The sequence below is a fragment of the Crocodylus porosus genome, unplaced genomic scaffold, assembly GCF_001723895.1.
Source record: "Crocodylus porosus isolate Cpor-Errol unplaced genomic scaffold, CroPor_comp1, whole genome shotgun sequence".
Lineage (NCBI taxonomy): Eukaryota > Metazoa > Chordata > Crocodylia > Crocodylidae > Crocodylus > Crocodylus porosus.
In genome coordinates this window covers 5656397-5681374 of record NW_017728914.1, presented here as the reverse complement: position 1 = coordinate 5681374, position 24978 = coordinate 5656397, and the positions used below count along the sequence as shown (strand labels likewise).

The following is a 24978-nucleotide window of genomic DNA, read 5'->3' as shown; positions in this document are numbered from 1 at the left end:
GATGTACCGCCTGAAAACAGAGAGATACAAGGCAATTTCACCCCACCATGGTTGCAGTGCCAGCATCACATCACACCAACCCAAGCAGTTTCTCTCAGCACCCCAACTGAGAACTGCTGCTATAAACAAGATACTACCTGCACCCATGGCATCTAATGTTAAGATGACACCTGCTGTTCCAGAATAGCTGGTCCTCTGCGTTTCCTCTAGATGCTCTAGAATTTATCTTTGTGTACAGAACCAGTATAAATTATACTGGTGTAAATATGCTGTGTGTTCAGGTATTAAGAGATAGCATATACAAATATCAGTATTTACTGAAAAATCTTATTCCTTTGTAATAGATCAGAACACACCAGGACAAGTTTTCAAGAATCCAAAATTAATTTATCATGTATAAGAAGATTAAGTTGTCAAATCAGAAGGCTGGTTTGTTTGTTTTTCAAATGATTCCCAAAAGCCAAACAATGTTGTGTGTCAATACTAATTTTTTAAAATCAACAGAACTACCAGTTTGCACACTTTGGAACTGCAATTTGAGAACAGTTAGCTACAGAAGCAATTACCCTGTTTGCCATCACTTAGAGCTGGGCAAAAAGGAGAGGCACAGAATATGCTTATAGATTCAGGAAGATAGTCCATTGAACTACTCCAGCCTCCTGTGGGAGGTATTCTTAACTACACCAAGTAGACTCTTTTATAAATGAAAACTTGGATTCTGCAGAAACTGGCAACATGCATCTGAAAAGTTTTTACATGACACTGTTCATTTTTAAACTATGATCAATGATCACTATTCTCTCTTTTTACCACGACAAATTCTCCTCTCTCATGCCACCGAATCAGGAAGCCACATTTATTCATATGAAAAGAACAATCAATTATGTAAGGCTGACACCGAGTAGCTGATGCCTAGTTCAAGCAATCACTGATTTTCAAGTAAGAACAAAATAAGGGAAATAAATTTCAGGATGTAATCCTAGGCTGGCAATAACCAAACACATTTTTTAAATTTCATTTCTAAGCAACATTTATTTCCACCTGTAGCTCACTGGGTAAAACAGCAAGGCACATGTAGGAACAGATATTGGTATGATTGTCTCCTCTAACTGAGCATTTAAGAAAAAAGTTGTAATTTCATAAAAGTTAATTCAATATAAAAATACAGTTCGCACATAGGCATTTTAAAGTCTCACTTGAATCACTGTAATTTTTATTTTATTTTTTGACTAAAAAGAATAAGCAGGAGGAGGGGAAGGTGCTAGAAATGGCATGACTAAGCTTTATACAACTGACTTCTGCCAAGTAATTATTTGCCCAACCATATACTTTAACAACAGAGGAAACATTTAGCCAAAAGCAGCCACAGGACTCGAGATTTTTTTTTTAAATGTCCACAACGAAATAGTGTCAGTTGTTCAAAGAGGTCATGAAAATAAAGGAAACAAAGAAATAATTCCAAACAGAGAAACATTTACAGAAGTTTAAATTAAGTTAGCACACAAGCAAAAACTTGTCAATTTAGTCTCTTACTGCCATCTCCTGGCAACAAACTAAATAATTATCTTCCCTAAAAAATAGTGAATTCATCTTTGGTTTATGAAACACAGAGCTATGGATAAATTATCTACTGAAAGAAAGTTGCATGTTAACAGCATTCTGAGCTAAACAAGAGTGGAAATATCATAATCCATTCCAGAAAGTTATATCTTTTTGGTAAAAAAAAAGTACTGAATACATTTAAATATGAATTAATTTAGAAGTCCCTTTCAATGGGAAGGGTCCAGCTCCACCTTTGCTTATTTTGCAATGGCAAAACGTATTTCAAAACCAAATCAACATAAATTAAAAGAGTATTAGCTGAAGCTGCTGGTGGTGTTGGGGGAAAGAACAACAAAAACGCTACATTTCTAAAACTGATTAAAAATAAATAACAGCTCAGTTATCACTCACAAACTCCATGCACTTAAAAAGAAATTAGATGTTACATTTTTCTCTGAATAAAGAGTTGCTTAATGCTGTATGTGAAATGTAAAGGGTGTTGAAGTGATAAATGTATGTTAAAAACAGTTGTTCATCTTTGTACCTGAATGTAAAAAACATTCTGGTTACGTAGGCAGAGGTGCATCATTAAGTTGCTACATGTAATTTCTGCAAAATCTTAGTTTTCATGTTATACCAACACATTTCTAAGCGCTCTGTCTGAAAAACAGCTTTCAAAACACGAAGGCAATCTGAGCTAATGCAGTGAGGGCTCCCGAGATTGCAGAAAGGCGCGTTAGTACTGCCAAAGGATGGATAAGGGTGCGAGTTCGCTGGGGGGACCACACCCCGCCCACCCCACCTGTGGGTCACACTCCCCCCTGATCTCCCAGCAGACCCCCAATCCCCTCCAGCCTACTAGACCCTCAACCCCCTAGTAGACCACACCTCCTGAACCATCCTGACTTACCTGATATTAGGCAGCCTTTTTACATAGATTTAACCCGCCCCCAACACCAGGGACAGACATTACACATAAACCTGTTTAAATGATCAGAAACTGATTTAAACCTGTAACAGAACAGATGATCAGTACACATAAACCAGTTTGAAAATGGCTGAAACAGGTTTGAGATAAACCTGGTTGAATGCAGCATCAGACTTAACTGATTTGGGTCAAACTGGTTTATACAATGTCTGTCCGAGACCTTAATGTCTGTAATGTTGCCACCTATTGGCTACGTTAAGACCTGTGTGAATACACTGCAAACTCTTTGGCGTTGATGAAATACATCTGCTTTCAGTTTTGAAAACAGCCTGTTGAGTGTAGCCACCCAGGAATAAGCTCTCTTGATTTTTTACTTTTTCTAGCGATAAAGATGTTTGATTTCATTACATGAAATGAAAAGTGCAGAAAATAAAACATGATAGTACTCAAAGCACATTAGGATACATGTCCAAAACATATTTCAGGATAATATATATGCAGACAGCAAGCAGGATTTTATCACATTATTCCATTTATATGCAGTTCAGTTCTACTGTGCGCTAAAAAGGCTAGAAATACACATCTAACATTTATTTTAATCTTGTTTATAAACACACTTGATCTGAAAGAGACTTTAAAACTAAACTCTCCCCCTAACAAGCATGGCAAGCCTTTATTAGTATACATTTCAGAGAAACAAAACACAACATACACCCCCTTCCCAAAAAAAGGGTTCTGGTAGTTTTATAGAAGATAGTGATAAAGTACAGCTGCTGTTGATTATAGGTACCAGATGAAGATTTGGTTGAATTTCAATAAAAGATTAAAACAATTAAAATACACAGAGATTTCAAAGCTCAAAGTGTAAATATCACTTTGTATGAAAATGCAACCCAAATGTGGGATGTCAGTTCCATGCAACTGACTAAAGCTAGATACAAAACAGTCCCTTAGATCATGCAGATCTGCAGATTTTTATTATTTTAGAAATAAATTCCAAAGAACTCTGTAAGAATTTTACTTGTTTAATGCAGCATACAACTTTCCTCTAGCTGTAGTACTCACAGACCAGCTGCTAAAAAGGACCTTAGATACAGACATAAGATATTGTTACCAAGGTCAGAGTTGCAAAGTTGTTGATGGAAAAAATATAATTTACATAATATCCTGTTAACCTTGGAATACGTATGCTAAAGTATTACAGCAAAGAGGTGAAATCATTATTAATCTTACAATTAAGTTATAATTTGTGAATTAGTGTCTTTTCAGTAGAAATTGCATTTGACATATTAAAAGAAATCTGGTCAGCATGTCTGGAAAAACCATGAGCCTTCCTGCTGCAGTCTGAAAACTACGAGGCAAAAAAATCAACGGTGTTTAAAACAACTGATAGAGTACTGGGTCCTTGGCAATATCCTTTATCACCTATGTACTTTTGCCCCTTGTTTGAATGATATGCCATTTTTCCTTTAACAGTACTTAGTAACCACAACTTCACTCTGTAAGAACAAACCCTGTAGACTAAACATTCTACCACTGCTTTTAGAAAAGCATACCATAATTATCACTTTTTCCACTGAAGACGCAGCAAGCCAGAGACCACAAACATTTTCCATTTTCCCTACATTCGCACAGGTGTAAAATTCAGGATAGACAGTAGCAACCAAGAACTATTGAAATTTCTCTCAGATTTGGAAAAAGGCCTTAGTTTTTTAAGACTAATGAAACTTTTTTTAACAAATGTGAAAACTATAATATAATGTTAACCAAAAGTAGAATTACTAATTTAAAGCAGTTCAGATTATATTGCCTGGAACATGTATATACCAATTATTTATGCGACATATACTTTAATTTATTTATTTATTTATTTATTTTAACTGATGTTGCTAAATTTTCATCACCGTAGAAGCAATATCAGTCTCCCTAGCCAAAGAGTTCACAAAGAAATTCAAGAAAGGTTTCAGAAATAATACAGTAATTCTTATGCAATTGGCGTGATCTTTTAATACATAATGGAGACCCCTCACATTACAGATACCTAGGGGTTTCATACACTTAAAAGGAGATAAAACTTTAACTTTACTTCAAACTTAAACATGACCTATAGAAGCTGAAGACAAAAAGGTGCTCTACATTCCACAGAGTATTGAGTACTAGTCTCCATAATGTAATAAAAATACATAGCTACAGTTCTAGAAGGAAAATGTATCAATATTAAAATTTTGCTAGGCAGTACATCTTCAGCAGAACACTTATAAAAAATGTATTCCCTATGAAGGCATTCACCATATTATAAAGCTCTCAGCACTTCTTGCTTTCAGTGACATTAACTGATTTCATATCACAACAAGCAGCATAAACCATAAACACACTGAAAGTCTGAATGGAAGGGCTTAAACCATTGAAGATGGCACAATTTATGAGGAAGTTACATTACTTCAAAGAAAATGCAAGAAAAAACAGGCATGCCCCCCTTAAGTAGTAGGGATACTAAGAGAGCGTTGGGTCTGATTCTGTAAGACCAAAGCTCAATTTAGTGTCAAACTCTCTGTATGAAAACCAAAATGATTACTGATGTGGCCCAGATGCACACATACAAGCAACAGAAAACAGCAGGTTAATCTAGATGGAACTAATGTCGTCTAACCTGACACTGACAGGGTTCAGAGCTCAGCATACAGGAAAAGCCTGAAGCTCACTGAATGTTTATCCCAGCATCATTAGGAAGTTAGCCTTCCACATATAAAACTAAGTTTCATAATCTTAGCATGCACAAGCTGTCTCATGAACTTTTTTTGGTCTTTTCAATTAAGTACTGATTGTGCAAGGGTAAAAGCTGCTACTGCAAGAAAAAAGTGTGGCAGATCAAGAGATGAAGAAAGTAGTCCATCTGACTCATGAAAAGTCCTTTCAGTAGGCCTCTGCCAGACCAAGAGAAATCTTTCCAACTTTATCTATACCTTCTCCTGATGGTATAGTATCCCTTTATGATCATTCGGTAGCAGTTGGAGCACTTCAAGCAACACCAGTATCCTTAACGATCATTCAGTGGCAGTTAGAGCACTTTGAACAACCACACTCCACCAACGTACTGCTCGAACAAAAAAGTTCAACTCATGAATCTGACCTAGTTGCATACAAGACAATGAAGCCCAAGAGCTGAAGGATTTTATATAGCAGGTGTCCTTAAAAAAAAAAAAAAAAAAAAAAGAATCAGGAGATAAAACCGAGTACAGAAAGTAATATACCTTCTGGACATTCAACACATCTATATTCAGCACAATCAGCTAGCTGCTCCTTACACACCTCTTCCCACAATACATTCAAAACACCTATTAAACATTCTAGCACAGAGTTTTACAAGAGATGAAATCAAGAGCCTCCAAATGCTTTGTACAGATTACACTAAATAATGCACTTCTTTAACAACTTTCATCTCTGTCTCGCTGCACCCAGAGGAAATGCTACAGCAAATACTGAATAAAAGGGATCTTTACGTTTATGCAAACATTATGTTCCATATTTTGTTAAAACACATACTGTTTTGAACAGCAGACCCCAATGCAAAAATAACTTTCCATAACAAACATGGAGCAGTTAACTGTAGAGCAGACAGTATCTGCTTACTCTATTAGATGCTGTTAAATTTTTGGGATCCAAGTTTACAAACTGAGCAACAGAACAACTATTCTACACATCTGGCAACGTATTCCATAAACCAGCGATTCTCAACCAGGGTTCCCTGGCACCCTGGAGTACGCTGAGATACTTTCAAGGGTGCCATAATATGTCAGCACTGTTAGGTGTGCCAACATGATTCAAAAGACAAACTTACAAATTTCAAATAGGAACCCACAACTTTAAATACATTCTGACCTGTTGTAATCTGAGTTGTTTGCAACAGAGGAACTCATCTATTATTTTTCCATAAGTAAAAAAAAATTACAAGTGAAAACTATGAGATGGGATTTTCCAAATGTTGTCTTGAGTCTTAGGACTCAAGCAACTTCAAGCTTAAAAGGGTTGAGAATCACATTCATAGACCCAAAATAAATTTATTTAACTACTTATCTCATATAATTCTTTCTTTATGCCAACACACACAGAGGAAACCAACCAACAAGTATTCAAAGTTTAAAAAGTTAAAACTAACTTAATGTCTTAAAATATTTGGTATGCTATATTCAGAATTCCACAATTTTAAAAATAAATTGACCCAATTCTAAAAGTTGAATCAAGATTTAAAATCTAAGTGTAAAATTTTTTTTAGAGGTAGAGATCCAACTGAATGCCCTAGCATTCAATATCATATAGCTTATAATCTTGCAAAAGTTATCAAAGATTATTTAAAATTAATTTTAAAAACCGAAATCAATTAACTTTAACCTACTACAGAGTCAGACAGGAAGTTATGATTCTTTTCCAAGGCAACACTCTTATCTATATTTTTAAAGCACAAGATGAACCAGTCTGAAATATTAAAACTGCACAGTAGCAACATTTTAACATCAGCAAATAAAGTAGTATATTGAATCAGGCTCTATAATTTATATACCTGGATAAAATCCTACCAACTCAGCACTCCAGAACTTCTCTGGGGCTCCATGTGAACATAGCAATTTGCTTGCACAATGACAGAATGAAAAGTCTCATCTAATGTAAAAGCAAACTATTTTGAACATCCATTTGGTGTTATCAAAAGGTACAGCTTTGCATAAGTAACACACACCTAGTAATTTTACAAAAAGTAAAATTAAAAGCTGTGTGTAAAGTGAACACAGTATGTACGCCAAAGTTAGATCTGAAGTTAATGAAAAAAAAATACACATCTGACTAATAACCTTCACATGTAAATACATTTCTACATTACATGATTAAACTGGTCTCAAGAAAAAACTAGAGGCCAAATTTGTAAAGGTATGATACTTAACTACTACTATAGAACTGGCCCTAAGAGATTGCTAGGATTAAATATTTTAAACTTAAAATGCTCGCTTTATAAAAAGCCAGACGTATACCGGAGGATCTGCTCTGCCATTTGAGCTAGATTCCTTCTAATAGAAAAGTTTTCCCCTCCCCCACATAAAATTAATGGGAACATATGATTTTCTGATATTTACACTGAACTTTTTTTTTTTTTTTAATAAAACAGGCAAGGTTGCTCAATTTTAAAATTTTATTTTGCTTTTTCTATGCAAGCAGCAGCCTTTTGATTTAGAAACTTATATGGGATGCCATATGCAAAGTGACTGAAACTAGGAGATGGAGGTCATATTCAAGGTCAAAAAGAAAAATAAATCTGTCCCTTGGTCCCTCATCCCCCCTCCAGCTTTCAGTGTTTATATTGTGTCTAAAAATGAATAAATTGAGAATTTCTCTAATCACAAACAAGCTAAAACCCAAGACAGGGTCCCAATTAATGCTGTGAGGCAGCTTTATTCAAAGTCACAGCTGTATAACAGCTGTCAGAAACTATTATTTCTCAAACAAAAGAGCAACCATGCGAGGCCAATCAGTGTGTGGAGACTGAATCCCTTAGAGGAATGTTACCTTTAAATAAGTAGGACTTGAAACAGGCATTTTATTAATATTTTTAATGTTATGACTACCTTTATTTTTAGAAAATGTTAAGAATTTTTCAACTAGAGTTTGATCCAAAAGGTACATTATTTCTCTTGTGCACAGAATCCTAGAATTGATCTGATAGCCAGACTTTTTTTTTAAATAGTACATTTATTGACAGTGAAAGCTGATTGTAGTAAAGGCCTGAGCCATCTAAATTATACTTTATCCAATTTGAAAAACAGTGATCTTGGTATGAGGAGGGAAATAAGACAGTTATAAAGCTCCCCCAGTATTTATATTTTATTGTACCTAAAGAATAAAAACTATAGTGCTTATATATAAATGAGAAATTACATGGCTCCTTATACATAGACACGATCCAGATCATTTATCGGTAATAGGTTCATACCAGGCTCTAAACTGAAGAGCAAAGGAGCTGTAAATGCAAACTTCTACCAGATTAACCGCTAAAGATACTGTATATGATGCCCTAACCAGTGAAGTCTGATTTTTATCATGCATACTTTTTAGTTAGATCTGAAAAGTTTCTAAAAAGGTAACAGAATCAAATGTTCAGTTTGAAAAATGAGGTTGGTGTAGAATACAGTATCATCCATGATATCTAAAAGGGAGAAGTGTCCCACCTCCCCAGAAAAACCTAGAAACTCTTCACCATGAAAATCACAGTGAAACCAGACAGCTAAGTCATGTTTAAAGCTAGCTTCACATAAAATTCAAGTCACAGTTTGATGTTACAATTGTATTTTTCATTTTCTTCTTGTCCTGGCCATTTTCTAACATGACCCCACCTATTCCTAATGCCGCCGGTTCCACCTTTCTTTAAAATAGGCACCAGGCATATTTTCTCCACTGCGTCTACCCAGACTTCAAGGTAAGCAGACCACAAATACTTCAGGGTAAGAACGTCTCCTACTGTACTGTATGTGGAATGCAGCACCCCTCTCAAATGGGACTGTCAGCCACTATAATACTATACCAACCTTCTTAGACAGTGGCTCCTTATATGAAGATTTGAAATAAATACATCTATATTACAGGTCCACATCATATTGATACTGATAAAAAGAAAATGGACATTATTACCAGCTTTTTTCTGTCTGATGTAGCTGTTAACGTCACTGATAAATGCCATTGGTATGTGCTCAGCCACAGCATGCACACAGCCAGGAGTATAGTCTGGCAGCATGGAGAGAAGCATTTGGTCAGTAAATGTGTGTGTGGGGTAAGCTGGGGGGGAAGAAGGGTGCAGGATGGAACTGGCAGCTTGACTGGGAGATTGAGGGGGCAGTTCCTCCCACTACGCGCACCCTCAGGGAGACACATGCTCCCTGGATCTGCACAGGGCAAGGGTGGGCTGTGCTTGGGGCTGTTGCCAGCCTCTTCCCAGCAGCTGCACTCAGGACAGGCATAGCAGGATAGATAGCAGCAGCACTGGGAGGGGGGCTAAAACAAATTTTGGGGTGGTTGTAGCCCCCACCATAGCCCTACCCTCCAGTGCCACTGCTGCCTGCCATACCGCAGCTGCTGGCAAGAGGCTGGTGCTTCCCCTGACCATGTAGCAGGAAGCCTGCCTTTGCCCTGTGCACAAATCCAGAGGGCACATGCCCCCCATGCCTCCACCATGGGTGCGCACAGCAGCTGGAACCACCCTCCCCTCACACAAGCAGCTGGCTCCATCCTGCGCCCCACCCTGGCTGTGCAGCACCAGCACCTGCCCCAACCCCAGCCCCATTCCATCCCTCATCATGGGAGCCTCGATCTGCCCTCCCACCCCGACACCCATTCCCTCCCCCTCCTAGGACAAAATAAAGGAAGATAAGAATGGCATTGCTTTTTTTCCTTGTAGCCATCCAGAATTCAGGGTACACACAAAATTTTAGCCACTTTAAAATGGAGAAGAGAGGCTTCTGCTCGGGATCACTTATCAGCTGATACAACTTACTAGATATGAATAATCTTGTAGAGAGATAAACTTGCTGAATGAACAAATGAACAAACAAGCAAACAAACTTTGCTACATTTTTATTGTTACAGATTCAAGACGATGCAACAATTATATGGTATGAAATGATACCATACGGGCTATAATTGGGAACCTACTGAAACCATGGTGGAACTGTGCTTTGCAGTGGCTCCTTTAATCTTGCAGTCCCTGTTCCCCCCTCCCCAATTAATGGAGGGGCCCCACCACTCACTTCTGATAAGCAGGAGGGTAAAAACTGCCATTCTAACTATGGCATGGTTTTTGCCTCCTGCCACTGATCAGCCAAGGGGCCCCAGTGGCAGCCTAATAGGCAAAAACCACAGCATATTTAAAACCACGGTTTTTGCCTCCCCTGCTGATCAGAAGCAACAGGCAAGCAGCAGGGCTCCTCTGCCAATCAGCAGCAGGGAGGCACTTGGAAAAAACTGCAGGATTAGAGCAGGATTCTGGTGTGGTGCACTTCTGCCATTATTTCAGTAGAGCCCTAGTAGGCCTGTGTGAATAGGGAAGTATTCAATTCGGATTCAGCTGATTCGGAGGACAGTGATTTGATTCAGTGATTCGAATCACTGTCCCCATTCAATTCACATGAATCAGAGATTCTGCACCAGCTCGGATGGGCTGGGAGAGAAAGACACAGCCGGATGGCCGCAAGTTCTCCCATGGCTCCTCTGGCTTTGCCTACCTCTCTGAGCAGGGGGAGCCAGGGGAGAAGCTCCCATGGCTGCCCTGCCTGACCCCAGCCCTCAGCACTTTAAAAAAAAAAAAAAAAAGGCCCACACTCACTGGCTACAGCAGTGGGGTCAGGACCTCTGGGAGCTCATGGAAGTGCCCCCCATGCAGTGTGGGCCAGTGGGAGGCAGCAGGGATCGTCTCCCCCAGCACTCACAGGACAGCTGCCTCATGGTGCGGGTGCAGCGTGGCTTGGAAGGGCGCCGCATGCTGACAGCTGGGGCAGTTCCACCTGTCAGCTGGAGCCCAGCACTGCTCAGCCCCTGTCCCAGGCAGCACGCACAGCCCTGCTAAGCTGCACTGCACCCATGCCATGGGGCAGCTGTTCTGCAAGTGCCAGAGTGTGGGGGGTGATCCCCACTGCCTCCCACTGCCCCACTCGGCATGGGGAGGGCTCTGCCATGAGTCTCCAGACGCCCTGACCCTGCCGCTCTAGCAAGTGAGTGCGGGCCTTTTCTTTTTTTTTAAAAAAGTGCTGAAGGCTGGGGCCAGGCAGGGCAGCCAAGGAAGCTTCTCCCATGGCTCCCCCTGCTCAAGGAGGCAGGCACAGCCAGAGGAGCCGTGGAAGAACTTGCAGCCAGTTCAGAGGCTTTGGATTCAATTCAGACCTTTTAATGGGTCTCCCGACTCGAATCAGATTTGGAGATTCGACTGCTAAATCGGGCCAAGTCTCCTCTGAATCCAATTGGTGACTGAAGCTTTGCACAGCCCTAGTCCCTAGCTATAATGATGCAGTTGTTATATCTGTCTATATCCTCAAAAGTTTGCCCTGAGGATGACACCAATCTAAACCACCAACTGACTCCCACTGTATTTTATGCCAGGCTTCTCTCCCTTTCAAATATCTTACATCATTATATGCTGTGCTGGTGTCATATCTGACAAACAATGAATGCAAAGAGCACTGCAATATGATATTCTGGTCATTTGTTTATATGACGTCTTAAACAGCTGAGGATAGAACAATACAGCAAAATACAGGCCAGAGGAAAGATGTGACAAGACTAATGAGCAAGTCTACCAAGTAAAAAACCAGGGTGGATAAAAATCAACAATAAAACAAAAAACAAAAAAAACCAGATTGTTTTATTTAATTGTATTTTGTTATTTTGTTATTTAATTGTATTTTGTTAAGATTTTTTTTAAAAAAACACAACCTACATAGAGTTTTAATTTAAGGTAAAGCTCAAAAATACAATCATAGAATAGGGATTAGGATAGTAGGATAGGATATTCCTAATTATATAATACAGGGATAACTTCTACTTATATATACTTCTAATCATATACTTTGAAACAATATATTCATGCAACTTTTTTAGAAAAGTTGTATAAATAGGTCACAACAGGCCATAGACTATATTACGGGCCCGATCACATGGCATTCCCAGAGGCTCCTCTATAGTTTAGTAGAGATTAAAGAAAAACACTCTACCCAATGGGACTCAGGGCTCAGTCTCTAGAAGATCCCATTAAGCATCTCTGTGATGCTTAGTTTCACTTCTCAAACTGTGGATTTGCATCTCCAGAGATAACATCCTTGTTAACAGCAGTATATGAAGATGACCATTAACAGCCCCATTTACCTACCCATCAGCCCTACTGTCTCTCTGCAGGTTTGTGTAAACGGAGGAAATCTCTGACCTCTCTCTAAAAGTGCAGTTTCAGGACATTAAATGACAAGAGGATATCAAACGACAAGAGTGTACCTTTTGTAGAAAACAATGATTAAATTGAGGCTTCCCACCAGTGATGTAAAACATGATTTACATCTTGATTTAAATCAAATATACCCTGTAAAAAAACTGAGCTATTTTGCAAACAAACAAGCAAATTCTTAACCTTATTTGAGGAACAGCCAAAACAAGTTTAAGTGATCTCTGCAACTTTCATCAAAACTTCCCAAATCCAAGCCAGCAGGCTATCGGTGACTGGAGAGAACTGGTTCTGGACACTATCCTATTATTTAACTAACTAGTTAATTAATAAAGATGACTCTACCAAGCAACCCCTGAATTTTTATGAGACAAATGGTTTCCATATCCATGATTTTTGTTTATATGGAAAATACATACAGAATACAGTAGAATCAATCCAGGAAATGTTATTGGATGCGAGAAAAACCATCTCATCATCAAAACGGTAACAAAAACAAAACCTTACAGTGAACTGCTCTCCTGAATTTTGCTTGCACAGAACACATCTCACAAAAACAGAGTCCAAAAACAGATTACATAAATCCAGAAGCATAGTGCTTTATGGAACTGGCATAAAAGGATTATATTATACAAAATATTGATAAAGGTTTGTGCTAATCTGAGGCATTACATAAAACTGAATGACTGAAGTAGGGAATGACAGCTGGACTACATAAATGTTCTGCAACTTTATTTTATTACGACTCAGTAGCAAAAACCAGACAAATGTCTAAACTACATGATCCAAGCAGACAGCCTTTTTAAGGAGGAGTTAATTCAAAAAAGTTTAGAAAACTTGGGAGAGAACAGAAAATGTAGTGAAAATGAAGTAAAGACTTGACAAATCAAAACCATGCATCCATCTAACAGCATTTTCTAAGCCTATGGGTTTGGTATAGAAAAAAAGCTGGGATCTAGTTTGCAGTAAAGGTGTAATTGTTGTTAACAACTGAGATTCATTTAAAGAGACTGTTCTTTAGAACACACTATATAAACTGCATTACATGGAACAATACTGGCATCCAGTGGCCAGTTCAATTAATCACAGAAATGAATGGCTTAACATGAACACTGTCAAAATCGTTATGCATGTCTGTATAATTTATATTTCTCACATGCACACACCCTCGTATCCAGTAAAGGAAAGTAAAATAAGTACTTATCCAACCAACTCTTGTATATACAATGTTTATTACCTGGTAACGCAGTGATGAAGTCCCGTTGTAACATGGGCTTCAAATAAGAGTTAATATGTCCATGCTGATAGTGACACATTCGTGAAATAAGATGCTCCACAAACTCAACCTGATCTGATTCAGACCACTGGTCAAAATATTTAATACATAAGTCCTTTTCTTTCTCGTAGTTTCCTTCTGATGGTCGTTTTCTCGAAACTATCACAGATGAAGTTCCATTACTTATCTATTTTTAGAAAAAAGATAAGCATTAATGCTTATAGAATTATGCATTTCTAAGCAATTAGAATTATTCCGATTAGAATACTTAGGCAAAGTGTGAGAAAATGCAGAGAAATACATCAACACATTATAAATTAATGTGATCATTTATGCCAGAATGATGAACTTTGATATTTTGCTTTCAATGCATTATGGGAAGTCTTTTACACTTATTTAAACTTCTAGCTCTAGAGAAAGACTAGAATTGTCTTACTTTTTAAGAAGTAAAGAAAACTGAAGACAATCATTCAATTTAAGACAAAGATATCTTTAAGCCCATTAGTTTCTACTGTATATCTTCCATCCACAAACAATTTCCAATAGTTTCAATGTTTACAATTATACAAAATAACTGGAAAGATACGGTATGTATTGTTTTTGAGAAATATCAAATTTAAAGAAAGTCTCATCAATTGTTTTTATTTGTTGTCCCATCACAGAAGACTGACATTATGCATGTTTAAGCTGAAGTTTTTCCCTTTCGTCAGTCCACTCCAGCCATCTGGAGGTATACAGATGCAGACACACAGAACAATTAAATGGGGCCACAGATCTTTAGCTACCCAACAGATCTTCCCACGTAAGTTACTAAAATATTGCTATTAAATATAGTAGAATGAAAAAAGGGGGAGTTCAAGACCATGCTGTCATTACCAAGAAGCATCATGGAAGTAACATGGATTTCTAACCATCATTATGCCTGGAGTGCCACCTAGTGTTTGAAATCACACCACAAATTGTAACAGAAAATGCCATGAGACTAACTGCGGATGCTTCCTCAGCCTGACAAAGGCTATTTATACCCAAAACCTTGCAAAGAAGAATCTTTCCAACCATTTGAGCTGGTCTAATAAAATGTATCAGATGTACCCAAAGAACCTTGTCTTCCTATTTCCTTAGACCAACATGGCTACGACCTATACCCATGAGATATCCATGCAATCAAGAATAGTGATGGCAAGAAGAGAAACAGCTCCATTGACAACTACTGCACTACAGCACGCAGACTGAGATAATATTTATATGTAGTCTAGAACGTATTAGAATCTTCAGAAGCAAAAAGATAAGATTACCCCACTATGCTTTTTATAGGAGATACTTAAAGGGGCATTCAACTGATCCATGGAGCTCTTTTGGAAAGGTCTGCAGATATTAAAAGGACAAGGTGACACTGTCAGTTTCAACGGACTTCAGGATTCAGGTCTCCAAAAGCCCTTTGAGACTAAGAAAGTGCATCTTAAACCTTACAACCAAAGACATTTTGTGCCTTTCCTATGCTGAGGATTAGTTTGCATATCTTTGTGCACATACGAGTTTTGCTCAAGTCATCAGGTTCCATGATTTGTAATATAGCTACAAATATATGTGGTATACATCAGGGATTCTCAACCTTTTTTGTACCAGGACCCATTTGTAAACATCAATGGCCAGACCTGACCTGCTGCCCCTCACCCCCAGCCTCCCCAGTGTGTGGGGTGGGGGGGGCAGGGGTCCTCCAAGCCATCTCTTGAAGGCTAGAACTCTTCCAGCCTGCAAGGGAAGAGCCATGGTTTCCTACATTTTTCTCCTTTAAAAGGAGAATTGATTTTTTTAAAAGTTTGTTTGTGACCCTTTTGTATATTCTTGTGACCCACTTTTGAGTCAACCCACGGGTTGAGAAACATTGGTCTACATAATATAAGTGACGGTTTGTGACTAATTGCACATTAAGCCTAATATCCAGGCACAGAGAAACATAAAATTGATGCAGAAAACAGCAGCCACCCATATCACAATGGGGTTCTCTTCAGCCTCCTTTCACTTTTCATGTTTCTACATGTTCCTAGTGACCATGAATGAAAGGCCAAGGTGCTGCATGGGTAAACCTCAAGATACAGTCCCTGAGTTAAAGAAAGGTGAAAAGCTATTATTTAACTTTTTGTCCTTGGAAATCAAGCCTGTTCTTTCACACCAAAATCTAGTAGCTCATGTAAAAGTTAATTTCAAGGTCTTAGAGTCTAGGGCATTCCTGAAGTTTCAGTCTGTAAACACAAAGATTCATTCTCTATTATTTTAGTGCTCACTGGAAAAGTCTGACAGAAGTTTGGCCTTAGTAGCCCTAGACCATGCTTAAAAGCACTATAATTCATTTTTAATTAATTTTGATGGCTAAAAATCAATGTTTATTTTTTAAGCATTTTCAGGATTACACTAAATTAGGGGTGTAATTTTCGATTTTTATCAATTTATCATGTGCTGCAGGATTTTGGCAAGTAACTTTTTATTTAAAAAAAATTTTAATTGGTATCAGGCAGGTCTCAAATATAGCAGCACAAGAACATATTTCCTTTCTTAGCAATAGAATTTGAACTTCAAATTCCATTTCTTGTCATTAGAATATCAAAGTTAAATTAATGAAATTGATGTGATATTCTGACAAGTAATTGATAAACACTGGATTTTGGAGTCAAGTTTGAGCTGTAAAATACTGAAAGTTAACCCAATCAGTATGCAGCTAATTTTTTTGATAACAATTGTTTTCACTACTAAGATTCTATATTTTAAATTATCTACATATTATTTATATATAAACATCCTATTGATACATAGTACATCAGAGGGACTGAGTCAACTCTAGACTAGCCTTCCACAGTGCAAGTTGATCTGATCAGGGATAGAAGATTGTGATTTTTACTTTGTGAAGCTAACTGCTTAAACTTAATCCAAAGTAAAGAATGAACAGAAATTCATAGCGTACGGGCAGTGAGACTGGGATACTCACTTTACAGAACAGCATCTGTTAAACAATCTATACCATAGTCATTTCCTGTAATTGTAGGACAGTCTCAGACCATATTCTTTCCATTAATGGACCAACTGATGCCAGCTGCACTTTGCACTGTAAAGTACGTTTTAAAGCTGGAGTTGCATCTAATTTCAAAGGATATGAAAAAAGCAAATTCTAAAAATATCAGTCAACTTTATAAACTGGTCACTGTTGTCTTCCATCTGAAGGCCAAACTACTTTTAGGATGATTAAGCCAAATGTGTATAAAAGGGACAATAGATTTCCAAAGGCAAGCAGTTGGAAGCTTCATAAATGTAAGACAGCGAGAACACTTCAATTATTTACATCCTTTCTTTGGGAAATTCAGTCCTACCTGCCATAAGGTATTTTTCTTTGGAGACTCATCTTCATTCTGATCCTCCATTACTGATGTGTTCTAGAGGAAAAAAGAAATGTTATTTGAATTTCCTCCACATTTCATTTATGAGACGATTCTAAGCCTCTGTAAAAAATGTGGGGGGGGAGGGGGCAGAGAAGGAAAAAAAGCCAGCTAGCCAGCCAAAAAAAACCCCAACAACACAGCAACAACAGAAACTTGTAGTTGCATACAGCCTAGGCACTGAAAGTATTCAAGTTTCCTTTGTACCAGTGTTTATTTGTTCCATTTACCATAAAGATAATTCCATTCTTGACCCCTCTTCAAATTTTTGTTATTAGTTCACAGGTAGCTCTTCAATGTTCATCTCAATGTGAAATCAGCAAATGCCACAACAGTTAAAGCGATTAAAACTGAGCTTCTAATGTACAATTAAAATACAGACACTGACATCATAACAACTCAGTGTACCCTTTTACAGACATGCAATAGTATAAAAAATTTATAAATAAAAGAAATCTTTCACATAATCTAGCTCAATGAAACAATGCGGGCTTGTTGCCTACAGAATATTTTAGGTGCTCTGACAATTACTTTCTAAAGTCTCAAAGAGATTTAGCAGCTACTGCCTTTCCCCTATTTTTCTTGCAGTGTCTCCAAATTCTCCTCTCAAAAATTCTGTCTTCTCCCCTTTTACATTTCCATTTTAGTTTTTACCACTCTCCCCTCCCGTCCTGTTCTTTATGGTAATCTCTGAATCCTCCTCTGTCAGCACAGTTCATCTTTACATTTCTACTTCACCCCAATTTTTGTTATCCTCTGTTCACTCCCATCTTTTTTCCATTATCTACCCACATCCATTCCCGCAAATCTGCTTCTAAAACTACAACAATCATCCATTCCATCTTATTTCTCCCCCACACCTTTATAATTACTAGTCATTGAACTTCCCACCATGCACTCACCCACCCCCTCCATCACTCATGCCTACAAGAAATTGGCCAACTGATAATGGATTAATGAAGGGACTTGTCAGGGAAAACTGTATTTATAAACAAAAGTTATATAACAGTAATGCATTTTAACATTATTCATCTTCCCTGCTACATAACACTTGGTCTAGAAAAAAATTTTAAAAATGGGATTAAGATACGAGCTTCATCATTCACTTTTGTTTGTATACTGTATCCTGCTTTCCAGCCTTATATTCTTTTTACTGGCCTATCGTCCTGGATTGTATGATCTCTGCAGTATTAATCTTTGCAATATTAACTGTGCAAGGATCCCTTAGGAGTCAACGCTCCTTCCAGAATACTATGTAAGCTTAAGAGAACATTAGGCATTCTTTCCTCCTCCACATGCAATAATAGTGAATCACAGAAAATGGATGCATTTCAACACTAAACAAGGAAGATTAATAGGAAAAATGGGGAGGGGGGGGAAACTTAATTACCCCTCAAAATCCACTTGCCACCTGCCTGACTTTTGGGCCTTTAAGACCCCTGCTGTATAGCTTTCCACTACAGAGGAGCATGTACCACACATTCTGCCTACTGCCACCAAAATGAATATGTTTGTAGAAAAATACCAACTGCTCCATTTACAAAATATGTATTGACTGAAGCAGAATAAAAACCCAGGCGGCTCAAAGAGGAGGGAGATGAGAGAGACAGGTTATCCAAACATGGGTACAGGCAATTCAAATTCTGCTAATGTTTTTAAAAACTTTTAGGAGATGAGCCTATGCATACTGAAAGGCAAAACTTACACACTTCATCACGTTTTAAAACTAGAGTCTGTTCGGGACTGTATTTTGGTTTATTTGTTCATTTGTTTTCTTTCTTTTTTTTTTTTCAGTAGACACATTGTCACCAATCTAAACAACCTTTCATGAACAATCAATTCCCTGCAAACCACCAGAGGGAGCTCAAATTAACAGACATGATTTACTGGCATACTGCACCAGTCAAATGATACCAGATCATTAAAAAACAACAGCTGAAGTTATCTATACCTGTTTTTGAAAGAGAATCATAGAAAATTAGGGTTGTAAAGGACCTCATGAGATCTTCTAGTCCAACCTTCTACTCAAAGCAGAACCATCCCCAACTAGATCAATTCCAGCTAAGGCTGTGTCTAGCCAGGTCTTAAAAACCACCTAGGATGGAGATTCTACCACCTCTCTGGGTAACCCGTTCCACAGTTTTACTACCTTCCTAGTGAGAAAATTCTTCCCAATATCAAACCTACACTTCCCTTGCTGCAACTTGAGACCATTGCTTCTTGTTCCATCAGCTGCCACCACTGAAAACAGTCCAGCTCTATCCTCTTTCAACCCCACTTCAGGTACATGAAGGCTGCTATTAAATCCCCTCTCAGTCTCCTCTGAATAAAGAAATCCAGTTCCCTCAGTCTCTCCTTATAAGTCATGTGCTCCACTCCTGAACCATTCTTGTTGCTCTCCTCTGGACTCTACAATTTATCCAAATCCTTTCTGTAGTGAGGGGGTGGGCGTGGGACCCAAACTGGACACAGTACTCCAGATGTGGTCTCACCAGTACTGAACAAAGGGGAAAAATCACTTTCTGAGATCTGATGGCAACACTCCTACTAATGCAGCCCAGTATGCCGTTAGCCTGCAGCACAAGGGCGCACTGTTGCCTCATATGCAACTTAATTGCCCACTGTAACCCCCCAGTCCTTTTCTGCAGAGCTGCTGCCCAGCCAGTCAGCCCTCATCTTGTACCAGTGCATGGGATTGCTCCAGCTTAAGTGCAGGAGTTTGCACTTGTCCTCACTGAATCTCATGAGATTCTTTTTAGTCCAGTCCTCCAATTTCTCTAGATCTCTCTGAATCCCAGCCCTACTCTCCAGTGTATCCACTACTCCCATCACTTGGTGCCATCTGCAGACTTGCTGAGGGTGTACTCCATCCCATCTTCCAGGTTGCTGATGAAGACATTGAACGAAGCTTGCTCACTTTGGCTCATATTCATTTTGGTGGCAGTACACAGAATGTGTGGTGTAGTGGAAAGCTATACAGCAGGGGTCTTAGAGGCCCTAAAGTCAAGCAGGTGGCAAGTGGATTTTGAGGGGTAATTAAGTTCCCTCCCCCCATTTTTCTATTAATCTTTCTCGTTTAGTGTTGAATGAAACTCACCCCAAGAGTAACCTCTGGGACACTCCATTTAGCTGCCAGCTAGACACTGTACCATTGTCTATTACCCTCCGAGCCTGACGATCCAGCCAGTTTTCTATCCACTTTACAGTCCATTCATACAACCCATACTTCCTCAGTCTGCTTGCAAGAATATTGTGGGAGACCATGTCAAAAGCCTTGTTAAAGTCAAGGTATATTATGTGCAATGCTCTCCCCACATCGATGATGAGATGACTGGCTCTGAAGAAGGCAATCAGGTTGGTCAGGTGCGACTTGCCCTTGGTGAATCCATGCTGACTTGTCCTAATCGCCTTCCTGTCCAAATGCTTAGAAATGGATGACTTGAGGACCTGGCCCATGATTTTTCCATGGACTGAGGAAAGGCTGGTCTGTAGTACCGAAGACCCTCCTCCTTCACTTTCTTAAAGATGGGCACTATATTTGCCCTTTTCCAATCATCCAGAACCTCCCCAATCGCCACAAGTTTTCAAAGATAACGGCCAGCAGCTCTGCAATTACATCAGCCAACTCAATCAGCACCCCCAGAACACTGCAGCTGCTTTAAAAAGATGAAACATCTGTAAACAAACAAACAAAAAACCTGCACAATGTTGGCTTTGGACTAACACTTATGAACAAGGCAGACAGGAACTCTCACTCAGAAGACCAGAGGAGCACGACCCATACAAATGGGATACCTTCCTTTAGCTTGTGTAGACAAGATTCTTTGGATAAATCTGATATCTTTTATTAGACCAACTCAAATAGCTGGAAAAATTCTTCTTAGCAAGCTTGCAGGTATAAATACCCTTCATCAGGCTAGGCAAGCTTCTGCAGTTGGTGTGTGCTCTTTCTGAATGGAATGAAGAGTAAAGAAGCCAAAGGCTGGTATGCATGCAAGAAAGCCGGTCAGTGAAGATGTAAACTAAGGAGTCAGTGGATAAGAGACAGGTGGCAGGGAAGGGGAATGAATGTAGCTGGTAAATAGTGGAGAGGTACCTGGGGAGTCAGATGTTAGGCAGGTTATAATGTACCATAAATCCAACATCTATTTAGTCCATGATTTTTTGTATCCAGTGGGTTGAAGTGAAGTTCACAGGCTTGTCTGTGAAAGGTGTTTTATAAATTCCCTTTGAGGATTAGAACTGAGCTTGTGACTGAGCGAGAGAGAGTGGTTTTCTTGTAAGAAATGTGCCCCCACAGGTAATTAGGTATTCTTGTCTTTGATAGATTTCCAGTGTGCATTCATTCTGGTGTACAGCTATTGTTTGGTAGGAAGCCTCTGGCTTCTTTACTATTCATTCCGTCCAGGAAAAGCACACACCAACTGCAGGTGCTTCCTCAGCCTCATGAAGTGTATTTATACCTGAAAAGATGCCAAGAAGAATTTTTCCAACTATCTGATTTGGCCTACTAAAAGATATCAGATTTACCCTTGTAAAGGGTAAAGAACCTTGTCTACTCATGTCCCCAGACCAACATGGCTACAACCTATACCCGTCTAGCTTGTCTGGCATATATTAGTATTTTCCATATAATCAGGTCCTTAAAAATGTGTCCAATCAGTTACTACCAGCCCAGATGAAAGTTCCACCCTGCCTGCCCCACAGGACTCAACTGCTGCTGCCCCAGGGCATTATGGATACTTGCTCCTTTTTCCATCCTCAGTATGAGTGGACAAGAGACTCTTCTTTACTCCCCCTACTGCTCAGAAAAATGACTAAGAGAATGATCTATTGTCTGACCCTTCTCCCCCTTCAGAAAACAAGGTAGGAGGTTCCTAGCCCCATTCAATCAAAAGAATGATTGTCATTAGAGTAAGTCTTCTAGACAGCACATTCTCTAGAGCACAGACTATCTTGACACCTGCATCTTGTATAGTGCAGAGCACACTGTCAGTGCTGGGAAATAATTCACAGCTCCTTTTCAAGGACACTGCCAACTTCAAAACAATTCTTAGCTTAAAATGACTCAGTTGTTAAAGCTATGCTTTTCTCCCTGGCTCACAGGAAGTCTTTATTCACTGCATCAGTACACAGTCTTGTTGCCTGATTTTTCCATTTATGTTCTACCACATAAATTTGTCTTGAATGGGATAGAAAGGTGTGCTGTGAGAAAGTTAACATTAATATATATCAAGCAATGTTTTACTATGTGCTTGCAGAGGAGGTCAAGTTAATGCTTCTGGGATACAACTTGGCCAGTCAGCACGTTAACATTATATGCTGCCTAGTCTATATTAGACTTTTAAAATACCATATTTTCTCACAACACACCTTTTAGCCATAGAAATTTGCTTCTGGCATATGTTAACTATTTGGACCAGTAAAAGTTATTACTCCACAGCTAGCACATATATTTTAGGGGGCCATCCACATTCTCAAGGCTCTAAACTCCCTACAGTTATGCACGTAAGGATCAAAATGTGTAAAGGAAGGAAAGACGGGTGAGATGGAAGGAAGGAACTACATCTCGTTGATGTTAGAATTCCTGGGAGAGGAGCTGCAGAGCAGCTAAGTCAGAGCCGAAGAGGGATACAACCCTCCCCCCTCCCCGCCCCCTACTTCGACTAGCCCCCAGGGAGCCATGCAACTGGAGCCTCGCACAGGCACGCTTGTCTGTCCAGCGCACAAGTTAGTGTAGGAGGGCCCGTGGCCCTGCCTGTAAGCCCAAGGGAACACAGTCCCATCAGCAGCCGAACTATTATGGCATAATAGAGATGGGCACACGCCACACCCTGAGGGTCCCCTCAGAGTCTGCGGCCTCCACCTAGATGGAGCCCATGGGTCTGGGCTCCACGCACACAGAGCCTCTGCCGCTCAGCTGCGGGGGCTGCCTGGGACGTGTCCAGGTATGTGGGACTGTGAGCACGGACACCTCCCCTTGTGAGATTTGCTCCACTTTGGAGTCTCTGAGGTGCCAGATTGCGGCCTGGAACCCCTCTGTACAGTGACTGTGTGCCATCAGGGATGCAGAACTCCTCAACTTCAGGAAAGCTACTTTGACAAGCTCAGGAGGCTTGTTTCCCTAAGGGACTATGACTTGACAGAAAAGGGAGTTCAAGAGGAGGAATTGCTCCTCAAGGGAGCAATCCTGACAGCACAAGCGTTGTCCATTTCATCACGGAGGAAGGGTAGCAAAAGGGCGCAGCAACCCCCTTGGCTCAGCAGGGAACTTGAGGACCTCCTATGCCTAAAAGGAGAGAGTTATAAAGGATGGAAAACTGGAATAACCACCAAGGAGTACTCAGCACTGGTCCCTGCCAGCAGGGAGTGGACCAGGGAAGCCAAGGCTGTAACTGAACTCCATCTAGCTTCACATATCAAGGATAATAAAAAGTCCTTTTTCAGACATGTAAGGAGTCAGAAAAAAAAGTAAGGGTAATATTGGACCTCTGCTGAACCAAATGGAACAACTGATAACTGACACCCAGGAAAAAGCCAACCTGCTTAACGGGTACTTCGCATCGGTCTTTCATCAGCTCAAAGAGACCGCCCTGCCTAACATGACACAGGACAGCCAGGGTGAGGGTGTATCTATACCCAGCATCGGTGCAGACCTTGTAAAGGAACACCTTGAGAGGCTGGACATCTTCAAGTCAGCTGGTCCTGACAGATTACACCCTAGAGTACTCAAGGAGCTGGCAGCTGTGATACCCCAACCATTGGCAAAAATATTCAAAAATTTATGGTGCTCAGGTGAAGTATCTGAAGACTAGAAGAAGGCCAATGTGGTACCCATCTTCAAGAAAGGGTGGAAAGTAAATCCCGGGAATTACAGGCCAATCAGCGTGACCTTAATCCCTAGTAAGATTCTGGAGAAAATTATCAAAGAGACCCTTCTTGATAAGCTGGCTGATGGCAACATCCTGAGGGACAGCTAGCACGGGTTTGTCACAGGTAGGTCTCATCTCCTTCTATGACCAGGTGACATATCACCCGGACCAGGGAGAAGAGATTGATATCATATATCTGCACTTCAAAAAAGCCTTTGATCTGGTGTCCCATGATCTCCTTATTCAAAAATTGGCCAAATGTGGCTTCAGCTACACCGCAGTCTGATGGCTGGGAAACTGGCTCCAAGGTCAGACCCAGAGAATAGTAGTTCATGGATGCGAATCATTATGGCACTGTGATCAGTGGTGTTCCCCAAAGCTCTGTCCTTGGACCGGTTCTCTTCAACATCTTTATCAAGGCCTGGAATAGACTCCCTTCAGAAGTGGTCCAGGCACCTACTCTGGACTCATTCAAGAAATGTTTGGATATCTATCTTGCTTAACCTAGCTGGCTTCCTGCCCCTGGGACAGGGGCTGGACTTGATGATCTTCAAGGTCCCTTCCAGCCCTAATGTCTATGAAATCTATAAACAATAAGAGTAAAGGACTCAAGGAAACAAACGGAAAGGAAAGGTTTTAGAAGGCTTGGCATATACTGGAAAAAACAAAATAATCTTATTCTAAAAGATTTTGACAGCATTTTTGAAAACTACAATTCCAAGGCAAGTGTCATTATTTGGGAAGAGAGGACTACTGGGTTATCTAGGCTGCCATTTTGATTATGGAAGTACTACATTCTTCAAAAGGAAAAATCTCCAAATCTGCAATAGATATATGGCCACTTAAAAAAATAATTTGAGTACAAGTGGTTCTAAGAATCACTATGACCTGAGACCTGCAAGTGAGTGTCCTTGGTCAGATTAACAACATCATAAAATTAACTAAGTGAATTTGTTTAGACAGAAGAGAAA

The 24978-nt window shown here is 39.6% G+C and overlaps 1 protein-coding gene across 2 annotated transcripts in view; it reads right to left on the bottom strand.

Moving 5' to 3' along the window:
• The window catches only part of FBXW11 (F-box and WD repeat domain containing 11), a 103085-nt gene that overhangs the window by 34881 nt on the left and 43226 nt on the right, over nt 1-24978 (bottom strand). For both annotated transcript variants that reach the window (XM_019534841.1, XM_019534842.1), the window contains 2 exons: nt 17070-17132; nt 13669-13894 (listed from right to left, as the gene is read on the bottom strand). In XM_019534841.1, coding sequence (XP_019390386.1) covers nt 13669-13894; nt 17070-17132 — 289 coding nt within the window. The remainder of the gene's footprint in view (nt 1-13668; nt 13895-17069; nt 17133-24978) is intronic.